This window comes from Lycorma delicatula, chromosome 3, assembly GCF_047948215.1.
Source record: "Lycorma delicatula isolate Av1 chromosome 3, ASM4794821v1, whole genome shotgun sequence".
NCBI lineage: Eukaryota > Metazoa > Arthropoda > Insecta > Hemiptera > Fulgoridae > Lycorma > Lycorma delicatula.
This window is the reverse complement of record NC_134457.1, coordinates 154,362,548-154,387,120: the sequence shown is the minus strand read 5'-3', so window position 1 is coordinate 154,387,120 and position 24,573 is coordinate 154,362,548. Positions and strand designations below refer to the sequence as shown.

The 24,573-nt window shown below is 28.3% G+C and overlaps 1 protein-coding gene across 1 annotated transcript in view; it reads left to right on the top strand.

Annotated features, from left to right (window-relative positions):
* LOC142321233 (uncharacterized) overlaps positions 1-24,573 on the top strand; it is a 216,540-nt gene that overhangs the window by 50,054 nt on the left and 141,913 nt on the right. Inside the window, exon 2 of the mRNA XM_075359228.1 lies at positions 18,488-18,538. Within this exon, the coding sequence (XP_075215343.1) occupies positions 18,488-18,538 (51 nt within the window). The remainder of the gene's footprint in view (positions 1-18,487; positions 18,539-24,573) is intronic.

The following is a 24,573-nucleotide window of genomic DNA, read 5'->3' as shown; positions in this document are numbered from 1 at the left end:
TAATCTCGACATTTAAAATTAATCCTTGTGTTTGTACATAAAAATAATTGTGGTTAAATAAAATATGAAAGGGACTGTTGAATATGAAAAAATGAACACGTCCGTAAATAATTGGAAAAGTGTCGAAGCTAAAACATTTTGTTCTGTGATTATCGGTGTAATATTTTTTTAACATCATTAATTTTTATCATTTAGATATTTTTCCCTATTATTTTCGAAATTAATTACATATTATTTTATCATATCAATTTATTTTTTAAAACACGTAATTTCAAGGTAATTTTTTATAAGTTTTTTCATTTTTTAGCGATAAATATATAAAAGTAGTCTACGTAATGTTATAATTGTTATTTTTAATGACATGTTGTCATTCCATTTTTATTATGTTTGTATGTTTTTAATCTATATGGTGTAGTTCTACTGATAAAATGTATAAATTTATGTGGTATTTTTTATGAAACTACGTATTTATTTTAAAATGTGTAACATATCAAATTATTACATTTTTATTTTTTTGTTTTATTATTATTTTTATTTATTACTCCTTTTTTTTTATAAAGCTTAGTTCGTTTTCCATCTAAAATTTCTAAGAAATACATCAAAGAAGATATAATTTCGACTTATTTTTTAAAAATTAATTTAATACAAAAGTGAAAAAAATGTTAATGGTGTGTGCGTGATTATTCACTTAACCCAGAGATAATGTCGTGTAAGTAATATAGCTTCGTAAATATTTTTTTTTGCGGTGGTTTGTTTTGGTCGGTCCTACAATCTCCTCTAATTTTTCTTTTCCTTTCCCCCTAATTCGTTATTGTAGTGAATATGTGTTTATTGTAGTTATCTGGTTGAGTGTGTGGTTTAAAATTTCAAACCGACGTAGAAGATATTACAGATTAGCTGGTGTGATCTATATTTAGTTCTCGAATCTTTCCTAATACTAACGAAATCCAAACAGATCTTGAAAAATGTTTAACAGTGAAAAATAATAACCGAATGATAATTCTATTTGTCCTTAATTGTTACGTATTAGTTGTTAATAGATACAACCACGTGATTACTCTTGTAATATTGGGAGTTACCATTCTTCAAAAAACAGTAATTTAAAAATTAAAGTAGTAATGGTTTTTTGAATTGAAACTTCCCTTTTAACCTCTACGTAGAATTCGTAATTTTTCTGTATGAAAGTCAGCATCCTTTCGGTTCACAGTTTTTTAAAACGATTTTAATAAGTTTTTTCAATGGATTATAAATTTATATTTTTACCCACGACGGAACGGAGACAGTGTAAGCATTTGGAGTAAGACATCGTGTGCGTGCACATGCACGCGTGTCTACACCATTTTTCTAAAAAACTACTAGACCGATTTCGATGCGGTTTTTTTTTTTTCATTACATACGTATCACTTCAGAGCAGGTTCTTAGACATGTTTTACGGTTTTGGACCACCAGGGAGCGCTGCAGTAGATGTGTTCCTTTAAAACAGCTCGGCCGATTTTGATACAGTTTTTTGCATTACTTAGGTATCACCTCAGAGCAGGTTCTTAGATTAGTTTTACGGTTATAAGCCGCCAGGGGGTGCTGCAGTAGATATTATTCTTCAAAACGGCTTCGTGGGTTTTAAATATGTTTAATTTTATAACTTGTGTAATTTGAATCTTACTTCTAAAATATTAGAAAAGACATTTTTCTTTTTCACATTTTTGTAATTCGTATTACAAAAAAGGATATGAGCGGTTTCCAAAGGACACCCTCAATAAAACGAACATATACATAAAAATATAAATAATGTACATACATATATAAAGTTCATATGTATAAGCACACTCGCACTGAATAAGACCACATAGGTACAACAGTACGCAAAGGTCTAAAGAAAAACAAATAAAATAATTTATAACATCATTAAAAAATATACAAACAAACAAATAGTGACATAACAAGCTCATGGAGATAAATGGGAAGAGGCTAGGCTCCTCATCAAGGCATAGAAAGATTCTCATTACGTATCTGATATTGAACCAGTTTAAGCCGCTCAGATCCCTCAAGTCCAGCACATGTAGGCGTTTCATTTGCTGGACAATCTCGCCGTTACCTAGGAGATTAACTGCTACATGATTATCTAACCGCTGCGTATAATTTGAATCGAACTGTTTGACTTCTTCGCGAAAATAAGGTAATTCTAGGTAGTCGTGAATTTCTTCGTTCCATGCGAAATGTGAATCTGTAAAGGATCTGGTCAATTTATTCTGTAAACGTTGCATAATCTCGATGTTCCTCTTGCTCGTCGTATCCCATAACTCTATACTATATGTCCAAATCGGTTGTATAATCACTTTGTATATTAAAAGTTTATTGGACTGTGATAAGTATAAATTCCTGCTTAACCTGCTTTTTATATCTCGTGTTTAACGTTTCATTTTTTCTCACGTGTTATGTACATGTACACATGTACATGCGTGTAAATGTGCATGCAGATGTACTTGACATGCATGGTAGAAATCAAACGACGAATTAGAAAGGAACTGAAAATATTAATTGGAAAAATGGATTTTTTTAAATTCCTTTAAAATATATAAACTGATAATGTGCGTTTTTTCTATTCTCATTGCATAACAAACAACTCGATAGCGTTAGTCAGTTAGATTTTTCTGATCCTTATTTTGACGATTCCCATAATCACAACTCTTCTTTTTCTACATTTTCTATTTCTTATTTTCTTTTTTTGTAAGTTTAAGTATAATTTTCTAATGTACATGATTTACATTGTTTTTTCTTACCGATTGCTTACTAAAAAAAATATTGTGAACAATCACATCAACTTTTAAAATAATAAAATACTACGATCAACATTACAAACAACTTTTAAAACAGAATGTGACTTATCTTTTTTGTTTATTTATTAATGAATACGTTTTTTAACACCTCTTTTATTTGTTTTTCTAATAATGTAAAATAATATTTAAAAATTCATAGCGAACATTAAAATTAATTATTAATTTTTCTTATATACAGTTAATGTGTTTTACTTATTTATTCGTATGTTTGTTTATGTAAATAATTAACTGAAATAAATGTACGTTCATATCTGTATAATTAATTTCAAATTAAAATTTATGCAAGCGACATTATAAAAAATTCAAATAAAGAAAAATAATTTTCTGATAAACAAAATTTTATAAAAATATTATTTAAATCTGATGTTTTTAAAAAAATAGATTGTCTTAAATAAAAATGTACTGTTTTGTTTTGATCTGACAGTTTAATAGGTCATTTAAACTAAAAATTAATTTTTTTTTGAAGTTTATAAATTTTTTTATTGGAAAAAAGAATGAAAAGTTTCATAAAGTTATTTCAAAGATTAAAAGTATTCTTGTAGTGGAAGCTGCGTAATTGAATAAAAAAAAGATTTTTTGTAAAAAAAAATCAATATAATTTAATGTTGTAACTATATCTTAACGAAAATATATTCTAAGTCTATCATAGGCTGTTAATGATTGGATACAAGCAGTAAACCTTTCCCTAACATTCTCTAAATTTATTTTTAATTATTATATTATCTTTATAATATTAATTATTATTATAATTTATAATATTATGATAAATATTTATATAATTATAACATAAATTATATTATCAAGGATTCAACTTGAAAATGTAAATATATTAAAAAAATATTGCTTGATATTGAAGAACTATGTGAAACAGAAGAGAAAACACCTAAACATCTGATTTAGGGAGCTTTAATGATTACTAAGCAGGAATTGCTTACTGCTGTTGGACTTGTCGCTGTCCAACAAACTTTTAATATACAAACTAATTCCGAAACCGATTTGGACGTATGGTATACAATTGTAGTTTACGTCGAACAAGAGCGAAATAGAGGATATGCAACAGATTAAGTTGGCGAGAGTCGTTTCAGAGGCGACATGGTTTGTGTGGAATGAAGAAATCCATTACTAACTGGAATTGCCTTATGTCCGTGAGGAAATCAAGCGATTCAGTTCACATTACAAATAACGGCTAGGTAATCATGTGAACTATCTAGGGCTGAATCTCATAAACAACAGTGAGGATGTTTGGCGACTCAAACGCCTTCACTTGCTGCACCTGGGAGAGTCTGAATGACTCTTGGGCTGGGACAATATCCTTTAAGCGATGAGTATCTTCTCTATGCGTGATGAAGGGAGTAAATTTCTTTCATAATCAAATTATATTACTGTTTTTACTTTTCCTTTGTTCTTTGGTATTATTTGATTTTCTGTTTGGGTTTTACGGACTTTAGTACTTTTTACGAAGTGAACTGTTCAAGTTCATGTCATTGCCTTATGTATATATGTTTTATTGAGGGGATTTCAATGAATCACCTCATCAAGCGATTATTGTAATTCTATTTACTTATGTTTCCTTCTTGGAACCGATTGTTATTAAAGGAAATGTGATAAAAAAAACCCGCATCTGTGAATTTATTGAAAAAATTGATTTCAGAATTACAGAAAATTATCAGTAAACTTAAACGATGATAGAACTCTTGTTCTGTGAGCTTTGCGTTAAATTACCACTAGTTATGTTCTTTTATTTGGGTCAGCTACATTTTAGCTTTCAAAATTCTTATATATAAAAAGTAAGGAATTTTAGACGATCAAAGTCATTTTTTTAGGGGGATTAACTATCATTTAAATTAAGCAAAACTTCCTCTGTAAATAATATAATATCAAATATATTTTCAACATTTTATAAAGAAGTTCAGCAAAAAACAACAAATCAGCAAGAAAAGAAAGAACTTGCCAAAAAAAAAAAAATGAACTAAAGTGATCCATTATGGTCTTAAAAGTAATAAAAAAAAAAAAAGAAGTTCAGCAGAAAAAAAAAATCTTGAACGATGTCAATGCCGCGTATCACAATCAAGCTGAAAATTCCGGTGTAACAGGCTTAAATATATTTATATTCAATAAATCAAACAATCTTTAAAATAAGAGGAAACAAACAATCTTTAAAATAAGAGGAAGAAAATTTTCAATCGGTCAAAATTTTTCGAATTTGTTTCACATTATAAAACAGAATGAATTATGTATGATAAATGTATTTATTTTTATTTCAGGAATGTTAAATAAAAAATAAATAACTTTTGGGAGTCGTATGGGTACCGATCGGATACTTTAATTTATCTTGTCGTAAATAAAGCTATTCTATAAATCTGTCAGTCATTTCTTTATTTCGTTCTTTTATATGGGTGTGTATTGTGTGTATTTGTATGTATATATGTATACAGGCGCTAGAATGTTATGATGGGTGACACAAACCTTGTGTGTTAGTTATATGATAGGGCCATGTTACAACTCAATATAGCATCAGGAACATTCCATTTTTATTTTCTCTTATTTGTACAACAGTGTTAATATAATTAACAAGACGAGGTCAAGCTTGTTTTAATAAATAAATAAATATCGACAAAAAATATCTAATACTTAGGTTACATTTTACGTATTACAGCTACTGTATAATAATTATCTCTCTTAGACTCAAAACGCTTTTTTCATATATTACCTATTCCTAGTTGTTTTTGTAATCTATTCATAGGCTCTTTTATTGTTATAGGCTGACTGGCCTTTTCTTATCTTTTCCTTTTTGTTTGCTTTATTGTTATATATTTGTTTATTTAATTTTTTTTTTATTTTGGTTAAATTATACGTTAAGTTTTTATTTTTTTTTTGTATTCAAAATAAGTTTATGAAAGTTGTTTGCATCGTAAAATTTAATCATGAGTAAATATTATGTAAGCTACAGCCTTTTACGTTACGGTTGATTATTATGTGAGCTTTATCCATTTACAGCCGTCTTTTTACGGCAAAAATCATATCTGATTTGACCTATTTAAATTTTAAATTCAAAATTATTTATTTCTTATTTTATTGTATTTATAAAAATAAACTTCGTAATAATTGGTTTATTTTATTTGTTTGTTTAACCTCCGGAACCACCGTTAGGAATTGCTTTAGAGGATGAGATAAATGATTTGTAGCGAATGTGAAAATGCCACGTATAACCGGGATTCGAACCCGGGACCTACGGATGAAAGGCCGAGACGCTACCACTCGCGCCATGGAGGCCGGCAATAATTAACTATTTGATTAAATAACCATGTTTTTTAAATTAATTACGTAGGTGAACTATCATATTCTGTAACAGGTTTATCAGTTGATCTATAATAAATCATTTTTCCATTGAAGATATTGGTAAATAGTTTATATAGTTAAATATATACGAGTAGTTTATATAGCGTGTGAATGCTTCCATTTGCTATAAAATTCCTCGAAATTCTAAACGGGCGTGGTTTTTACTTAATGTAGTTCTTTGTAGGTTTTCCTTAGCTTTTTCAAAAACAGAAAAAATCAATTTCTTTGAAAATATATTTTGATGTCACAGATTTATTTACCAGAAATATACGTTGTTCTTTTACTGATTATAATGAATATATACTCTGATCTTCCAAGATATGTTTGAAGGATGGATGTCTAAATAACTACTTCTTATAAATGATCCTGGGTAATCTCCTTTATGTAGAGTTATTTATCTACCTTGAATCCTTTTTCCTATCGGGAAAGAAGGGATTTTAGCTAAAACCTAGCTAAATTTATGGATTGTAGCTGGACACCCATTGAGTTCTTCTGCTCAAATTACGGGGACCTGAATAACAATGTTTATCAATGTTTATCACATTTTTTATTTATATAAATTAATTTATTAGATAATTAACAAGCTTAACAATAGATATAAATCCAGCAGCAGTTAGCATCCAAAATTTAAGCTGGCCGCCGGCCTCCGTGGCGCGAGTGGTAACGTCTCGGCCTTTCACCCGGAGGTCCTGGGTTTGAATCCCGGTCAGGCATGGGATTTTTCACACACGCTACAAAACACTCATCTCATCCTCTGCGGAAAGAATTGCTTGACTGCGGATTCGGAGGTTAAACAACAAAAAAAAGATTTAAGGTGGGCCGGTTTAATGTAGTGTTGGCTCTATGATCAAAGCAAATTATTAAGCTAGTTGTTCAAACAGAATAGAAACTCGGTTTTGGTTAACAGATGGTTCTTATAACATCTGTGATATCTGATGATCAGCGACAGTTCTAATTCGTTATTTTTAGCGTAAAATGAAAATATCAAGCTAATTAAATTTGCTCTCATTATAATTTTTAATAATTAATTAATGGATAAATTATAGATATACTTTTAATAAATCTTCATTTATGTTAATTTATATTGGCCCAATAATCATTTCATTAGGTAACCAACGAACATGTAGTGAAGTGTCTGCGATAACCTGGCCATCTCTGATATATTTTCTATCGAAATTAGTTAATTATATGAACTATATTTTACATTATTCAGACCTATATCGATTGAAATAACTCTTGCCTGATAATATAAAAATAATACAAACTCGTCCTTATAAAATGGATTACCATTATTATAATTTTAAATGTTTAAACAGAAGAAAAGTATCTTATATCACAGTTGTTTATCTGGCTTGTACTGATTACTTGAGATTTTTAAATCAAATATTTTGTGCAACACGCTTAGAATTCTTCCGATATATAGTAGATGCATTTCTACCGTCGATGAGATCCTTGGACTTTATCTGTAGATATAAACAATTCTTTTTAACTGCCATCATCATCATCTTTTTTCCTTTATCCTTTATTGATGCAGGGTCGGTCGAGTTGGGAATCACGGATAATATTTAACTCTCACTTACACCATTTTTCATCAAAAACTTTCTCTAAAATCTATCCAACTTTTTTAACTTTGCATTCTCTATAATTGCTTAATCCATTTTAGCCTATCCAGTTCAACTATTTATCTTTGGTCTCTCTTATTATCAGGGTTATTATTCGATATTTTCCTTTCTTTTTTCTACGTATTTATTACTTAACAGATTTTAAGTAAACTAATTTATTATCTAATTTTCTAAGCATTTGACACCGTTGGAATTAATATAATTTGTATAAATTGTTTCCACTTACCAACAATTTTCAGTGGTATGTGTCCAAGAGCTTTCGGAGTCACTTCTCCAACATCAGGGATTTTATTGAAGTTGTTAATTTAATATTCATGTGTATAAATTCTCCATGTACAATTACAATTTAATTTAAGTTAAAATTGTTATGTTCTTAATAGTCGATCGCCAAATAATAAAATAATTTATACGTCAATAAGAATGTAACGTCGTGTCCGTAAGAAGGTTACTGCTATTATGATACAAATGAAACAGTATCAGCCTATTAATTAATAATTATTGAATAATTTGTTTACATAGGATATCATTATCGAATCTGACTTTTCGTTCATCAATTTACTATTATTCAAATATACGTATATGAAATTTTTCTAATATACTGGTTTTATAATAATTATTAGTATATTCTAATACCAGTATTTTAATATATTCGTTAGGGTTATAATTATATCCAATTTCTAAAATGTGTGTAGCGAAATTAGATTTTTCTTTATTATTTTTAATTATACAATTAATATGTTTTTTAATTGTTATAGAGAACGAACGATTTGTCATTCCAGTGTATTTTAAGTCGCAGTTTTCGCAATTAAGACTATACATTCCTTGTTTTCTAAATTATAATTATTATCATAATTTACTGTTATAGAAGGATCTTCATTATTTATGTATATTATTATTTGTTGTATACGCCGTTTTTAATTTAAAAGTTTTAAATATTTTATTGAATTTATTATAATTTATATTGTATTCAATTTTACCGAATTTATTTATTGTATTGTTATTCGTTAGCTTTATTTTGTCCGTTTTAGTTGTTTTTTCTAGTTCATTCATAAAGATATCGGCTAAAATAGCGGAAAGTGGAGATTCCATAGTTAGACCCTTTTCTTGTTTATAATATTTAATATGAAATAGTTGTGTATAATATATAATTCTAATAAATTTCTTATTTCATATATTATATTTCTATCTACTTTTAATTTAGTGAGTATTATTAATTATATTTATTAGTGTTGATGTTTGTATGCATATATTTTATATCCAGTGTTATAAATTTGGTTGTATTATTTATGTTTATATTACTGATTATGTTTATTAATTCCTAACTATTCTTTAAACTGTATTTATTCTCAATTTTAATATATTATTTTAATTTATTAGATAAAAATTTACTTTGCTGATACATAGAAGTATTAATATAATTTATAAGGGGTCTTATGGGTTTGTTGTCTTCATAGATTTTAGGTAGTGCTTTTAATATTGGAGCATTAGTATAAGTTATTTTAAAATATTGTTTGGTGTACTCATCCTTGAGTGTGTATTCACTCTTTTTAATGTTAGATGTTAGTTTTTTTTTTTAGTTTTTTAGTGGGATCCTTTATTTCTGTAAATTTATTGTCTTTTATAATTTTTTTATTTTATCTATAAATACATTATTATTAATGATAACCGGATTGTTAGTCTTGTCTGATTTGACTATAAATGCATAATTATTTTTTAATTTATTATTTATTTTTGTTTATTATTATTAAAAAAAAAAAAAAAAAAAAAAAAAGGGAAAAATAAACAATTATTATGAGAATTATGGAGTTGAGAAATGAAAATGAGTTTGAGTTTTGACTTAATAGATTATAATCTAGGTATGTATACTGATTAATATGTTTGATAGGACTAAAGTATTGACACAAAAAATTTTTCCACGATATTTTTTATTTATAAATGGCATAAGTTATTGTTATTATATGCTTTTCTTTAAGTGGTTCAACCGAGTCCTCAAATCTTAAACTCATTTCCCGACGTCATACAATGGTGAAATTTTACAGAGCGCCGTAAGTCGGGTGACAGTTGTTAATTTCATATATCTCTATATTTTATGTATATATATTTATTTATTGATGGTTTAGAGAGAAAAGAAGATGCTAAGAAACTGGAGGAAAGAAAAAACTGTAAACAAACCCAACACAATTAATTCTAAACGGAAATAATAATCAAAACAATAAAGAAACAGATAAACCCAAAATATTTGTTTGCCCTATGTACAAGAAAGGTGAGAAGTTGACCTGCAGCGATTATCGAGGGATTACTCTGTCAGATCTAGCCTACAAAATCTTCTCTAGAGTCCTGACGGATAAATTAAGAACTTTGCCGGATGGAATAGTTAGAGAATACCAGTGCGGATTTACTCATGGTAGAGATGTAGTGGATCAAATATTTGTGCTACGGTAAACCACGGAGAAGTTCCATGTTGTACTGGAAACAAACTAAGGAAAAACGAAATATCTGAAGATGAACAGTGCTGGAACAGGAGAACATGGAAGTGAAATGAAAATTGGGGTATATATCTTCGAAAATGTCAGAAATTTCACATGCCTGGGAACGGAAATTAATAATGACAAAAAAGTGCATGGAAAATAAAAGAAGAAATAATTCTTCTTTTACTTTCATCTTTTAATTTTTTAAGTTTGGCATCTGTGCATAGTTCAACAATGCTAAAGTAATAAAATCTAAAATAACTAGTTAATGAAAAATCGCAAAAAGGACTAAATTGAAAATCTATAAAACGCTAATTCGACTTATCGTGACCTACGTATGCGAAGCATGGACCTGAAGCACGGAAGATATTAAGACTTTGAAGATGTTCGAACGGAAAATAATAAGGAGAATATATGGAACTGTTTTTGAAGGAGGAACAGGGAGGATAAGAAGGAATGACGAAATAGAGAGAATACTGCAAAGACAAAATATAGTAAGAGTAATAAAGTCAGGAAGAATTGGTAGGCGGAGTCACGTGGAAAAAATGACAGAATAGAGATTGCAACGAGAGATTAAACAGGAGAAAAATAGACGAGAAAAATAGACAGAACTAGGAGAAGAAACAGTCCGAGAACGCGCCGGTTCGAGGATCTGACAACAATGGGGGCGAGAAGATGGCTAGAGGTGGTGAGAGACATGGAAAATTGTAGGTGAATCGCGGAGGAGACCAAAGTCTACTCCGCCCTGTACCGCCAGGATAATAAGAAGATCTATACATGAATATGTATACATATAATACAAAAGGAACATCTTTAGGAAGGGAGCTGAATCGATAGGATGTAGCTATCTATCCGATTGATTTTGACTGCCCATTCAGTATGAGTAGATCAGATGACTGTTGAAGCGGATTTCAATATAAGGAATGTAAGTTTACCTTCTAAAATTTACGTACGCTAATCTGATGAAGTTACATAAATAACTGGTATCATTTATAGTAATGGAAACTAATTATCCGGGTTATAATATAGAATAAAACCGAATATTTGTATTTTTTGTTTGTTTGCTAAAGAATGAAAAAAAGTAAAAATTTACTTGTCAGTTTAAATACTTACACGATTAAAAAACAAAACAAACAGATAGCGGTAAAATTAACACTTTTCAGAAAGATTTTATACTTAAGAGAATTTAATTTGTTCAAATATGATTTCAAATATATATATACTAATGTAAAATCTAATAATTTCATTTAATTATGACTAAAAAGTACAAAATAAAAGGAAATAAAAAACAAAGTAAAACATGCTTTTTCTTAAAAACAAAATTAAACAAAAAATTGGTACTAAAAAGTAAAAAAGAATTTGTTTTCAAGAAAATAACCTTTAAAATATTAATCTCAAGGAAATTACTTTTTACTTTTTAGTACGAATTGTTTTGTTCCGCTTTTATTTATTTATTTTTTGAAGTAAACCATGTTTTAAAAATTTCTTTTAGTTTTTTATTTTATTTTTTAACTTTGTTTAAACGTTATCTTTTCTTAATTACTGTGAAATAATTACACGAATAAACATACCGCATATAACAATTTTTTAAATTAATTAAAAATAAACAAATAAGTTGGGATTCATTATTTATTAACCGGTTTACCTATCTGATTTTTTCATTTACTTTAGTACGATGTTTTAAATTGAAATAATTTTATAAGTCTTGGATAAAGGGAGTTCTCATCATTTAATGATATAATAATATATTTAGGTAGATAAGCCTATACATATTACGATTTGCAAAAAAAGGAGTAGTAAATTGAGTTACTTTTATTAGGTCTGGTTCCTAAATGGGTTCTGAGGCTGCAGTAAAACAGTAATTTAGTGGAGAGTTCTTAGCCAACCTTCTGTCATTCTTTTTCTCTTTTCGTTCTTGTGTTCACTCACTAGATTATTTGAGCATCTTTTTCCTTTTTTTTATAACTGAACGTCTTTAAATATATCTTTTATTACATAAAGGAAGAATTGAAGTTTCCCTCCTCCTTTTTTTTATCATCTCCCTACGGCTGGTTCGTTTCTTATTATTACAAATTACAGTGTTATAATATCTAAATAATTTATTACGCCTTTAATTATAAAGATTAATATATTTTTGTAATAAAATATCTGATTTTATTAAATATCGTATTTTAAAACGAATAAAATTATTGAGCGCAGAATAAATTTGTTACAATGCGATAATCAAATCGTCAGTTGCTAACTGATAAGAGGCGTAATAGTTTAATTTTTGTAAAACATCTTAAGATTCTGAGTTAAATTTACGGTTTGAATAGAAATCCTCCCGAGAATCTACAGGATTATTTTGTTCAGAGTTTGTTCAACATCAATAATTGCATTTTTATAATCATCTTCTACAGTCTCCTTCTAAGCGAAAACTGAATATAATGTATCCTATCATACTGATACGGATACATTATATTATATATATTATATTATAAAGTATTAATTACTTTATAACATTGTCTCGGTCGTTCTTTCATGGCTGTGACAGTGGTAAAATACTTCATCTACAAGCAGTAATAGTTACAGTTTCTTTCTTTGAAGGTAATGATGACCTGCAGAATATATGTTGAATATCATCTGCATTTAGGTGAGTTTAGCGTGCTGATTATATAGAACTGATTATATATGATGCTTGTTATTCTTAGAAATTGGCTATTTGATTATTTGCAGCGATTGTATATCTCATTTCAAGTCGCGTACAGCCGTTAGGTAAGTGTAATTAAAACACAAATATCACATAATTATGTTGGTCCTAATTTTTGTTTTAATTCGTCTCATTAACGCACTTTCCTACACAGTGTAAAATTAATTTAGTTAGTTTTCAATTTTGTTTTGTTCTAAGCTGTTTAATCTTTTGAGTAAACCTTTCCAAAAGGTTAGAAACCACCAGCGATGGATATAACTGACGTAAGAAACAACGTTATGTCATACTTAACGAAGGATAATATATTTAAAAAAAGTACTGTATTTATTTAAACAATTTTTGAACATTATATACCATTTTTTTGTGTAATATGATAAATAAATATTTATTTATATGATTAATTGCAGTTAGATAATTTTTTAACATTTGCAAACTTCTGTTTCTTTAAAGAATTTTTAACTTATCTGTTATTATTGTTGTAGTTTTGGTATTTTTTTACTACCAGTTTTTAAATAATCAGTTAATTTTTTTGTTTGTTTGAGAGTTGATCGTCCGTTTATTATCATTCACTCGGTTTCATTTTCTTTTTGATTTTCCGTGGATCTCTGCTAGACACCCGTTGGAATCTTATTAAGGATGTGAAGAAACCTACTTGAATTGTGATCTTTACGTTTGTGTGGTTTGATTGGACCGTCTCGTCCTGTAAACCTGACCAGGTTTCTTAACCTTGGATTGGGGCGGCCAGCGATTTAATTACACTCTTAATCTTTTTTTAGTACAATACTGTATGGTCATGCGTAATCTAAGTTTACTCATTTCATAACTAATTTATACTCGCTGTTATTGTGTAATCTTATCTCATACAGTTGCATTTTTTTTTTTTAGTATACTGTTAAGTCAGCGGTTGAACCATTTCAACTACTGTATTTCTTTCTTTCCTATAAAAATAGACGGTACGTGGGTTTATTTCTTTGTTTCTTTGTATGTGCTCGCATTTTTATTTTAGCTGCTATTGGCGCAGAGCAAAGTAGTGCGCCGGGTAGCTGCGCGCAGCGCACGAACGATTGATTCGTTTGAAGGATTTATACTTCTTTGTACGATTAATTTATCTAAAATTATATGTGTGTTAAAGAGGAAAACATTGAGGTTAGAGCTGTGTTAAAAAATCACTACTCAAGAAACAGAAAAAATGTTCAGGATTTTGAAGTTTTTCGTAAAATTTTTTGTTGTTGTTAGTACGTTAAATTCATAAACGTTATTTTTATTGAAAAAAACATTTAACAAAATCGTGTGTAACGAAACATACACAAAACATTTTCGCAGCGGGTCATAGGCCCGCCTTTTTTCTAGTTATAGAAGATAATATTTGTGACAGGTAATTTTCATATTGGTTCTATGCTACGAGTGAACGAAGCGACCACTGACCGGTTAGTATAAATAAAATAAGGTGTAAATAGAATAAAATGTTAAATTCATTTACCATTAAGAACTTTACATGATTTTACGTCAACATAACGGTGACGATGTGATTACGAATCTTATCAGGACTACAAAAAATTTAAATATATAATATTATAATACGTAAAAAATTTATTAATATTTTTTTTGTTTAATATATACCTGAAATAATTATTAAGATAAATATGAATTTTCATGTTATGATCTGAATTTTCATAATATGATCTGCATGATAAATTTTTGTTGTTGTTGTTCCAATCGTATGATACGAGGGGTATCCCTAAAGTAAAGTAATGCCCGTCCACATGTTGCGGGTCCGGCACGTGATTTTCTGAGAACAATTGGATGGGAAATTTACGATCACCCGCCATATAATCCGGACTTAGTTCCTTCTGATTACCATTTGTTTGGGAAATTCAAAGAGTTTTGTGTGGTAAGCAATTTGCAGGTGACGATGAACTTAAAAATGCTGTTAATAGGTTAATGGACTGGCGGCAGAAGAATACGGCGAGGGTATATTGAAGCTGGTGTATCGCTATTATAAATGTCTTGATTTATGTGGCGATTATATAAAGTAGTATAAGGCATGTAAAATAAGAGAAATAAAAAATATTTATAAAGTTTTCAGAATAAACATTTTTACAACGAAACGGTCTTTACTTCAGAGATAATCTCTCGTATATTTTCAGTATGAATTAATTTTTAAATACCGTTTAATGACAAAAATATGTTTATTTGTCTATTTAAATACTAATGGCCGTATATGCGATTAGAAAGCTTAATAAAGACCTAAATATATTAACAAAACATTTTGTTTGTGGTGTACTTTTATATAATATATATAAAAATAGTCTTATTTTACACTGTAATAGAAAAATTTAATGCAATGTTATTTGTACATCATTATATTCACTATACATAAGTTATACAATGCTTTTATGTTTTCTGTACTGTCCACTCGTGCGTAAAATTGTTGACCCTCCTGGGCTGATATAATTTTTATATTTTTACACGAATTCTATTATTATTCCTGGTTCTCCAACGATTACTTTCCATTTCAAGTATTTTATTTTAAAATAAAGTTTTGATATATTGAATAAATAAAATGTACAATGATTTAAAATTAATTATCTATATATATATTTTTTTTGAATACGTATATGACTTGAATCAAAAGAATCAATCACACAATGTACTTTTGCTGTAAGGAAGATAAAATTATCGTATTTTATAAACAGGAACACGTAAGATAGTATAACGTGACCAACTTTACGAGTAAACCTACCATACGTACACTCAATATACTTCTTTTTTTTAACATCCGGGACCACCGTTAACTATAACTTCAGAAGATGAGATGAACGATAAATTTTGTGGCTTGTGAAAATGCCATGCCTGAGCGGGATTCGAACCCGGGACCCACAGATGAAAGGCCGAGACACTACCACTCGCGCCACGGAGGCCGGCCGGTTCTTTATACTTACATTTACAGCTTTTTCATCCAATCAACTTTTCTTCATTTTTTAAATGTTAGAAAAGAAACTTAAATATATCTGGCTCGAGAAAAATGATATCTGTGTCTGACGTAATGTTTTACATTAAATATTATGTATGATTGCTTTTGTTTAAAACATAACCGAATGTTACGTAAAAAAATAAAGAAAAAATACATTCATGCAACTATGGAAGAGCTTATTCAAACAAAAAAAGTAAAGAGAAATATTATACTGAATTATATACGGTTACAGCCCAACAATTACTAGACTTTGAAAGCTACAAGAATGAAATAAAAAAATTAGTCGCTTCATTTATTATAAACATAAAATGTTTTAAGTACAATTATTTTAATAGAGTTGTTTACAATAAATTAGCTTAATAATTAACAAATTATTAATTAAATTGTCAGTTTACAGAGTAATTTTATTTCACATTTTATTATATGACTATTATTAAGGTGTATGTGTACGTATAGTTTTTACACCGGCCTCCCGTACGGTTAAACAAAAGAAAGCCATGTTTTAATTAAACGTGAAACTTAATTTCCTGCCGAAATTTCTGAGCGGTCGTAAAGTGTTGATTGGCCATTCGGTGTTGCTAGGCGACCGGCTTATACCGCCTTCTCTTCTCTCTTGCACGTGCGCGCTTAAACTCCGGTAAAATTTTTACCCTGCCTTCTCTTTCCTCAGTCTTTTTTATTATTTTATCAATTCAGTTCGTTTTGTTTTATTTTCTTTTTATATATGTAGTGCGTCTTACAACATTCTAAACTACTGCGTAATAATTGTTAACTATAACATTATTATAAAAATAAGTTTTTATAGTTTTACCTTTAGTGATTAGAAAAAAGATTCTAATTTATAGCATTTTATAATTTTTTTAATAGAATAAAAAAGAACGATAAAATATAATAACTCTTCTTCTTTAAAATGAGCAAAGATGTAATCTGATGGTTTAACAAACAATATTGTTGTAATGAATTTATTTAGATAATCTCCTCCAGAATCATCAATACAACCCGATTTAAGTCAAAGTATCCTGAAAATAGCAATAGTTATAAATAAAAAAAAACAAATTATATTTCAAAAAAATTAATTAATTCTGTGATTTATTAGATAATGATACATAGGTTTTATCATATTTTATTTGTGAATGTGTATCCGTTACATAATAATAGTACAAAATATTCATTTAAATAAGTTATATAGAATATATCTAAATAAAATTGGTAGTAAAGCTTCCTCCTTGCTAAGTAAATAAATTTTTCCAACCATACTTAACAAATTGTGGGCGAACATTATTTTCAGTACATATGTTTATACAGAATATTCTACATTAAAAAGAATACGTTAGGAAACATTACGTAGAAATTCATTATTGTAAAAATTCAAATAAATGATTCCCGAATAATTTGTTTTCTATTTTATAATTACTGAAGAATTTTCTATAAATCTTTGGTCTATATCGAGAGAAAGATAATCCTACAGTTCCAATGAAGAAAATAATTTGTCACAATCCATATTTAAAATATAATTTGATCCAGAATTGAAAATAAAAGAAAAAAAACAGTTATGAAAGAATCTCCTACAATAATGAAATTTTTTTTTCACAAAACTCAATTGTTTAGGTTTGGATGTATAAAGTAACTTGTAATTTAATAAATAGAAAAAACAAAATTCAGTAATAATCTGTGAAGGAATTAAATTTGCGCAAATTTTTCCCATTTATTTATTTTAATAGAAATATAAAATTATCTTATCTAATATTTAGAGAACGTGTTTGGAGGAAATCTTTACGGCTGCTATTACTGGAAAATATATAACTGGACCCATATTTTTAGAAGATTTTTTATTTTATTTTGATATGCAGTTTTAAAACCTTAAGATGGTACTGGTTGCTAGGGGGTCGCAACTTCCATTATCCAACTAGTAATTTCTGTACTCAGCGGTCCTGAGACCTATTTAGACCTACGAAATCCAACTGTGGGGTACGACAAGGGAGAGTCGTACAGAGATTCCAAAACAAACTATTGAGAAATATAACAGAAGCGCCATACTTTGTTAAAAATACTGAAATACACGATTATCTGGGATTATCAACCGTTCAAGAGAAGATAAGACGATTCGGTACAAGATACAAAATGAGACTGAACGAACATATGAACTGCCGGAATTCGAACGCAAAAACTTCTGAATAAAAGCGACTGATGCTTCCACTTGTCACGGATATTGGTAATATTAACCAAAAATAATTAATTTTTAAATGTTACGCTAATAATATGCCTATATATCAAATATTATTAATTATTTTTAATTACATTTTTATGATTCAGATTTGTTAATAAATGCGATAGAACAGCAACGTATAAAAAAAGTTTAGAAGTTAGGATTTGTTTTCCTTAATATAAATGTTTCCCTATTACATTTAACTACGGGATATTAAGTTATAAAAATAAAGGTTACGTATTTAAATAAAATTTTACGTAAAGAACTGTCATTAACGTATTATTGCAAAAGTAAAGTACTCTTTCTTTATATTGAAATTAATTTTAGTGTAGATAACAATTCATATTTTTTTCAGTGCTCCCCGGATTATGTGGGCGGTCGCCGCCTCTATGATACTTCCGTTAGGGTGAGTTAAACGATTATTAAAACATTTCCCAAAATAATTTCACTATTATTATTATTATTATTATTATTATTGTTAGTGCATGACGTTAATCGCATGTAGTTTTAATGTTATATATTAATAGAAAAACGGAATATTTTTAATTTTTATTTGGACGTTTCATTGGTTTCTGATTTATAAAAAATAGTTCGTAGGGATAAAACGCAGTGTTTACTAGCTACTCTACTCCGGAATATTATTACTATTAAATAAAATAATACAAGCTTTTAACATTTTTATAATTTGAATTATTATTTTAAAAAAATTACATCGACCTCCATGGCTAAGTAGGTAGCGTCTCGGCATTTTATGCGGAGGTCCCAGGTTCGAATCACGGTCAGGCATGACCTTTTCATATTCTACCAATTTTCACGGGCTGATGAGCATAGCTGTTAATGCCTGATTTTTTATAATAAAAAAAAAAGGAAAATAACATTTACATAATCAGTATGATTTAGATTTTTATAGCTGTCATGTTTTGTCTAAATGTGTGAAAACTGAATTAAAAATAATTAGCCTAATAAAACGTTGTTATTCATTGTCATTGTGGAAATCTTAAAAGCATCAAAGAATTCAACAAACTTTAAAATTATATTTCTTTAACGAGTTTGAACATTTTAGAAAAAAATAATTCAAAACATCATGTACTTATAAAAATTAACTATTCATTCATTCAATCACCTGCCTTTTTACTTTTTTTGGACGCTAAAATAAAATTAAAAATTTATCAGTAATTGAATACTTTTTCACTTTATAAAACAAAGCATTTAGTAAATTAGTTTTACTTAATGAATAATTTTTCATATAATTAGATTATTCAATAGTAGAATAAAGATTATTTTTATTATTATATTTCATCGAGATATTTTTATTCAGAATCATTTTGGTAAAATAATAATTGGTAACCTCGTTTTATATTATTATGATATTAAGTAGTGGAATAATGGGTATTGTTAAAGGTATTACATTTCAAATTATACAGACATTGCGCACAGATATTTTTGTTCTAATGGGACTCTTATGAAATAGACCAATTTAAGAAAAAAATAAGTAATACAATATATTGAGGAATTTTTAATGTTAGTGGTTTTTAATAATCATGCAAAATACTCACCTGATGAAGTAGTGGTCGCTTCGAAAGTGCTCATCAGCTTATAAAAATCAGTAGGGTGACTTATTTGTGTGTGTTTGTCAGGATTGAATAAAACTTCCGGAAATAAACTGAATTTGTAATTTCGTAATTAAATATTTTCCTTAAATTCCTTCAAGGATTAAGAAACAGTTTCCGACCGATACATGATTTTTTTTTAGTTGTGGATTATAATTTTAAAAAATGTATATGAAATTTATTAAAAAAATTTGTTTAAAGAGATTCGTTTTAGCTAAAACTAAACTTTTCGTTTTTGTAGCTATGTAATCAAACTAGAAGTAAATTTAAATACACACATTTTATACTAATTTTAATTATTTGATTTTTATTATTAATCAGAGGATTTGTTTTACGAATGCAATTTATAAATCTTAATTTTTCCCCGATTGTGATTTTTTCTTAATTTAAAAATTCCATTCATATTTTACTGTGTGTGTTATATATATATATATATATAAAAAGAGAGAAAGAATATTGACTGTGTTAAACATACATTGTTTGTATGTTCTACTTTCTAGACCTAGTTTAACAATGATATTTTATGATTTTGCCATTTTACTACAATATTTTAAAGAAATAAGAATTTCTATTTTAAAATTATAGTTTTAACGTATTTTAAACAGTTTATTCTATTTTTTTATTTTTTTCACTTCTTCCATTCATTCACAAAATATGAATGAATGAAAAAAGAATTGTTAATTAGGCTACGTTTTAATGTGTGCGTATTCGCTGATTTTGGATCAACATTTACGTCCGGTTCAGAAGTTAATTTAATAGTAAGTTTACTACAATTAGAAGGAAGGGTGTGAAAACAGAAGGGTAAAGCTGCATTAAGTGAAACTGACAGAGAAGTCCATATAAATAAATGATGACAGCTATAGTTACTCGTGTCGGGACGACGGAAGAAGAGCAGTGAATTACTGTACTTGTTGATATAATGACTTGTTTGTTAATATCATTAATAATCATAATAATAATGATAATTGTATACATTACTAAATATAATACTAGGCTCAAATTTTTTGTACTGTAGATTATGTAGATCATTCTAGTCTGTCGTTACTAATATGCGTATTACAAACAGAATATAATATTAACATTGCTGACAGCTGATAAAGAGAGCTAGCTTATATTCTCTAGATGGTAAATACAAGTAAAAATACTGAAAGGCTCAGTATACCACCTCAATTTTTTTAATAAAATTTAATTTACACTTTTTATTTATTCTTACTATCTTATTTTTATATTTGTATTGGTTACGTAATATTTCCCAGCTGAATAGAGACAATATGCTTAATGCTTTGTTTACCATAAGAAAGAATACGTTAATTGAATAATTTACACCAATTATCTTTCTTATGACTGTGAAGCGTATAAAGTATCTCAGTCACAAATGGCACTATCTAGGGTGGCTTTTTCTAATAGTAATGATGTTAATTGCATAATTTCTGTTGTGAGCATAGTAAAAGTGTCATTTGTAAGGCAAAACATCATCGGCATTTTAATAGGCCTAGCGATTGATATCTACCAATGTATTTCGTTCAGTGAAGAAAGCTTTGGGAAACCACTTCATTCCTCGCTTTCTTTAATAAGAACTGGCGTGGTTTAGCTATTATTCTTCGGAATTAATGTACCGTTTTTGGAAGTGATATATATTTTTTTTTTAAGTATTTGTGACTGCATTATTATATTTTTCGAAAACAATCGTATGTTAGATTTTTCTAATGGTTTATGTAGTTATCTTTTCATTTTCTTTTAAACATAAAATATACATTGACTCTACTTTATAGAATACGTTGTTTTTTTTGTAATTTTATAACTTTTTTAATTTGTTTAAACTTCTTATTTCAAAGAAAAAAATACTTAAATGATTTCACTGTTGAACAAAAACTTATAATTATATGAAAATTAAATAAATACAAAAATAAATATGAAAAGCAAAAATTAGCATAAGTAAATCTTTTTTGGAGTTATAGCGCAGTTGACTTATTGAAATCCTAACAGAAAACTTTTATGTAGACATCGCATGACTTCCTTGTAAGCTTATTAAATTACATATAAACATTTTTAAAATTACATAAAATTTTATTTTTAATAACTTCTGATAATTTTTCAATTTTTTTAAAAATTGTTATTGAATTATTATTTATTGTAAAACTTTTTTACAATCGAAGGTTAAAAATTATTAATAAATCAATATTTATAATTAAAAAAAAAAAAAAATGAAAAAAGGAGATGAAGTCGGATTTGAACCGATGTACTTTCCCCTTGTAAGATCCAAATATCTCATTAATTAAATTTATTTGGCTATAACTCTGGAACCAATGAAAATAAGTACCACTTATGATGTATCGTTGAAAAGCTCTGAATCAGGGCTTATTACTGCAGTTAGGAAAACGTCCAAAATCAAATTTTTTGGATTTTGGACTTTTTGGTCCACTCGATTACAATGAAAAGGAAGGTGCATAACTATATGTTACAACAGTCCTTAATCCAAAATTTCAACATCCTACGGCTAATCGTTTTTAAGTTATGCGAGATACATACATACGTACATACAGACGTTACGCCGAAACTATTCAAAATGGATCAGGGGTGGTCAAAATGGATATTTCCGTTGAAATCTGAAAACCGAGATTTTAAGCGATCACAATATCTTTTTTATTTTGTACAAGGAAGTAAAATGAAAGGAATATAGTATTTGTCAAAAAATCGAAAGTAACAAATTAAAATTAATGTGTAATACTAGTAGTTAACAATACGAAAATAAATTGATTCATATTTAACTGTCCGTTTGCCTGTGTGTTCATCGATTGAATTAAAAAAAAATTCTGGTTCTCTTTAAGGCCTAATTTTGAACTAGTTTATCTTTTAATTGGCTAATTGGTTTTTTAAGTTTTAGGTTAAGTTTTTAAGTTTTTTAAGATGATTTTATTCATTGTGTTCTGTCATTAGGGCAGGTCTTGTCATGGCCATTCTACCTTGCGCCAATCTGTTTTTACGTATTTTCCGTTTTCCATAATCCCATCCAGCATTTGATGCTTTTTTCTTTCTCTTCCTTATTACTTCCTTGTACGAAGTAAAGGAAGTAGTGTGATCGTGAAAAATTTACGGTTTTCAGATTTCAACGGAAATATCCATTTTAACCAACTTTGAATACATCTTTGAACCCAACTAGTTTTGGGGTGACGTCTGTACGTACGTATGTGCATAACTCACATAACTCAATGAGATGTGATGTGTATGTTATGCGAGATGTCTATCTCGCATAATTCAAAAACGATTAGCCGTAAGTTGTTGAAATTTTGGATTTATGACTGTTGTAACATGTAGTTGTGGTGTACAACTAAATGAAAAGGAAAGGTCTCCCATTTTGATTGTAATCGATTTGACCAAAAATGTCCAAAAGTCCTAAATTTCAAATAAATTGGACTTTGGACTTTTTCTTAACTTCAGTGATAAGTCCTCATTGAGAAACTTTCAACGATGTATCATAAGTGGTACTTTTTTTCAATGGTTCCAGAGTTACAGCCAAATAAAATTTTAATTAATGAAATATTTTGATGTTACAAGGGTAAGGCACATCGATTCGAATTCGACTTCATCTCCTTTTTTTTAACTTTTCCTTTTTTTATTTAAATATATTGATTTATCTATAATTATTAACCTGTGATTATAAAAAAAGTTTTACAATAAAAATTCAATAATAATAAAAAAAAATCAGAAGTTATTAGTGAAATAAGATTTTATGTACTTTTAAAAATGTGTATATGTAATTTTATTGGCGTACAAGAAAATTATGTGATTTCCACATTAGATTTTTTCCGTTAAACATTTCTAGTTCCTTTTCCTACTGTCAAATATATTTAATATTCTCCTGCTTTCCTTTACTCTTTGTAATATCTTATCATTCGTTATACGATCTTGCCATCTGATATTAATCATTCTACGCTAGACCCACATCTCAAATGTCTCAATTTGCCTTCTGTCCACCTTCCTTAGTGTCCACCCGTTTCAGCTCCATATAGAATGATACTTCAAATATAACATCCTGCCAATCTGTTTCTAAAGTCTCAGCTCAATTTTCCAAACAGTTGTTTTCTTCTCCTATTACTCCTTACTCCTAGCTAAGCTCGCTTTAACCTCTGTAATACAAATTAGGTCGTCAGTTATAATACTGACCAAGTATTTAGATTTTTCCAACTGCTCTATTACTTCATCTCCCACTCCGACCTCAATTCTCTCCAATTTTCCACCTGTTGCCGTGCATTCTGTTTTCTTTTTATTTATTCTCATTCCATGATTTTAAAATTCATTTAAAAGTAATTAAGCATTTCAATCGGCTTTTTTTCACTCTCTGCTACCACCACCATATCATCAATAAATCGTACACATTTAACTTTCCTTCCTTCAACTGCCACTCCTCTTTTGCCCTTAAAACAACCTTTAATTGTCTCTCTACATATATATTGAATAGAATAGGTGAAATTCAACTTCCTTACTTAACTACTCTTCCAGTCTCTATCCTTTCTGTAGTTGGAATGGCAAATTAAATTTTTTTTAATTTGAACGCAAAGTATTTACCAAACAGGCATTTAAGCAAAAACTTTGTAAAAGTTCCAACGAAATCTTAAAAATATAACTAATGCTGAAATGTCATGTTGTAGTCTTTCTGGAGTATCTTTCTGCTGATTTTCTCGTCACTGTTAATTATTTAGCTTCATTTTCGACATGAACGTGTCGACTTTGTACTTTTCCACGTATTCCAGATTAGGACTGCTTCTAAAATCACTTCCATATTCCTTCCATAGATTCGGCCAATAAATACTCATGGCTTTTGGTGAACACA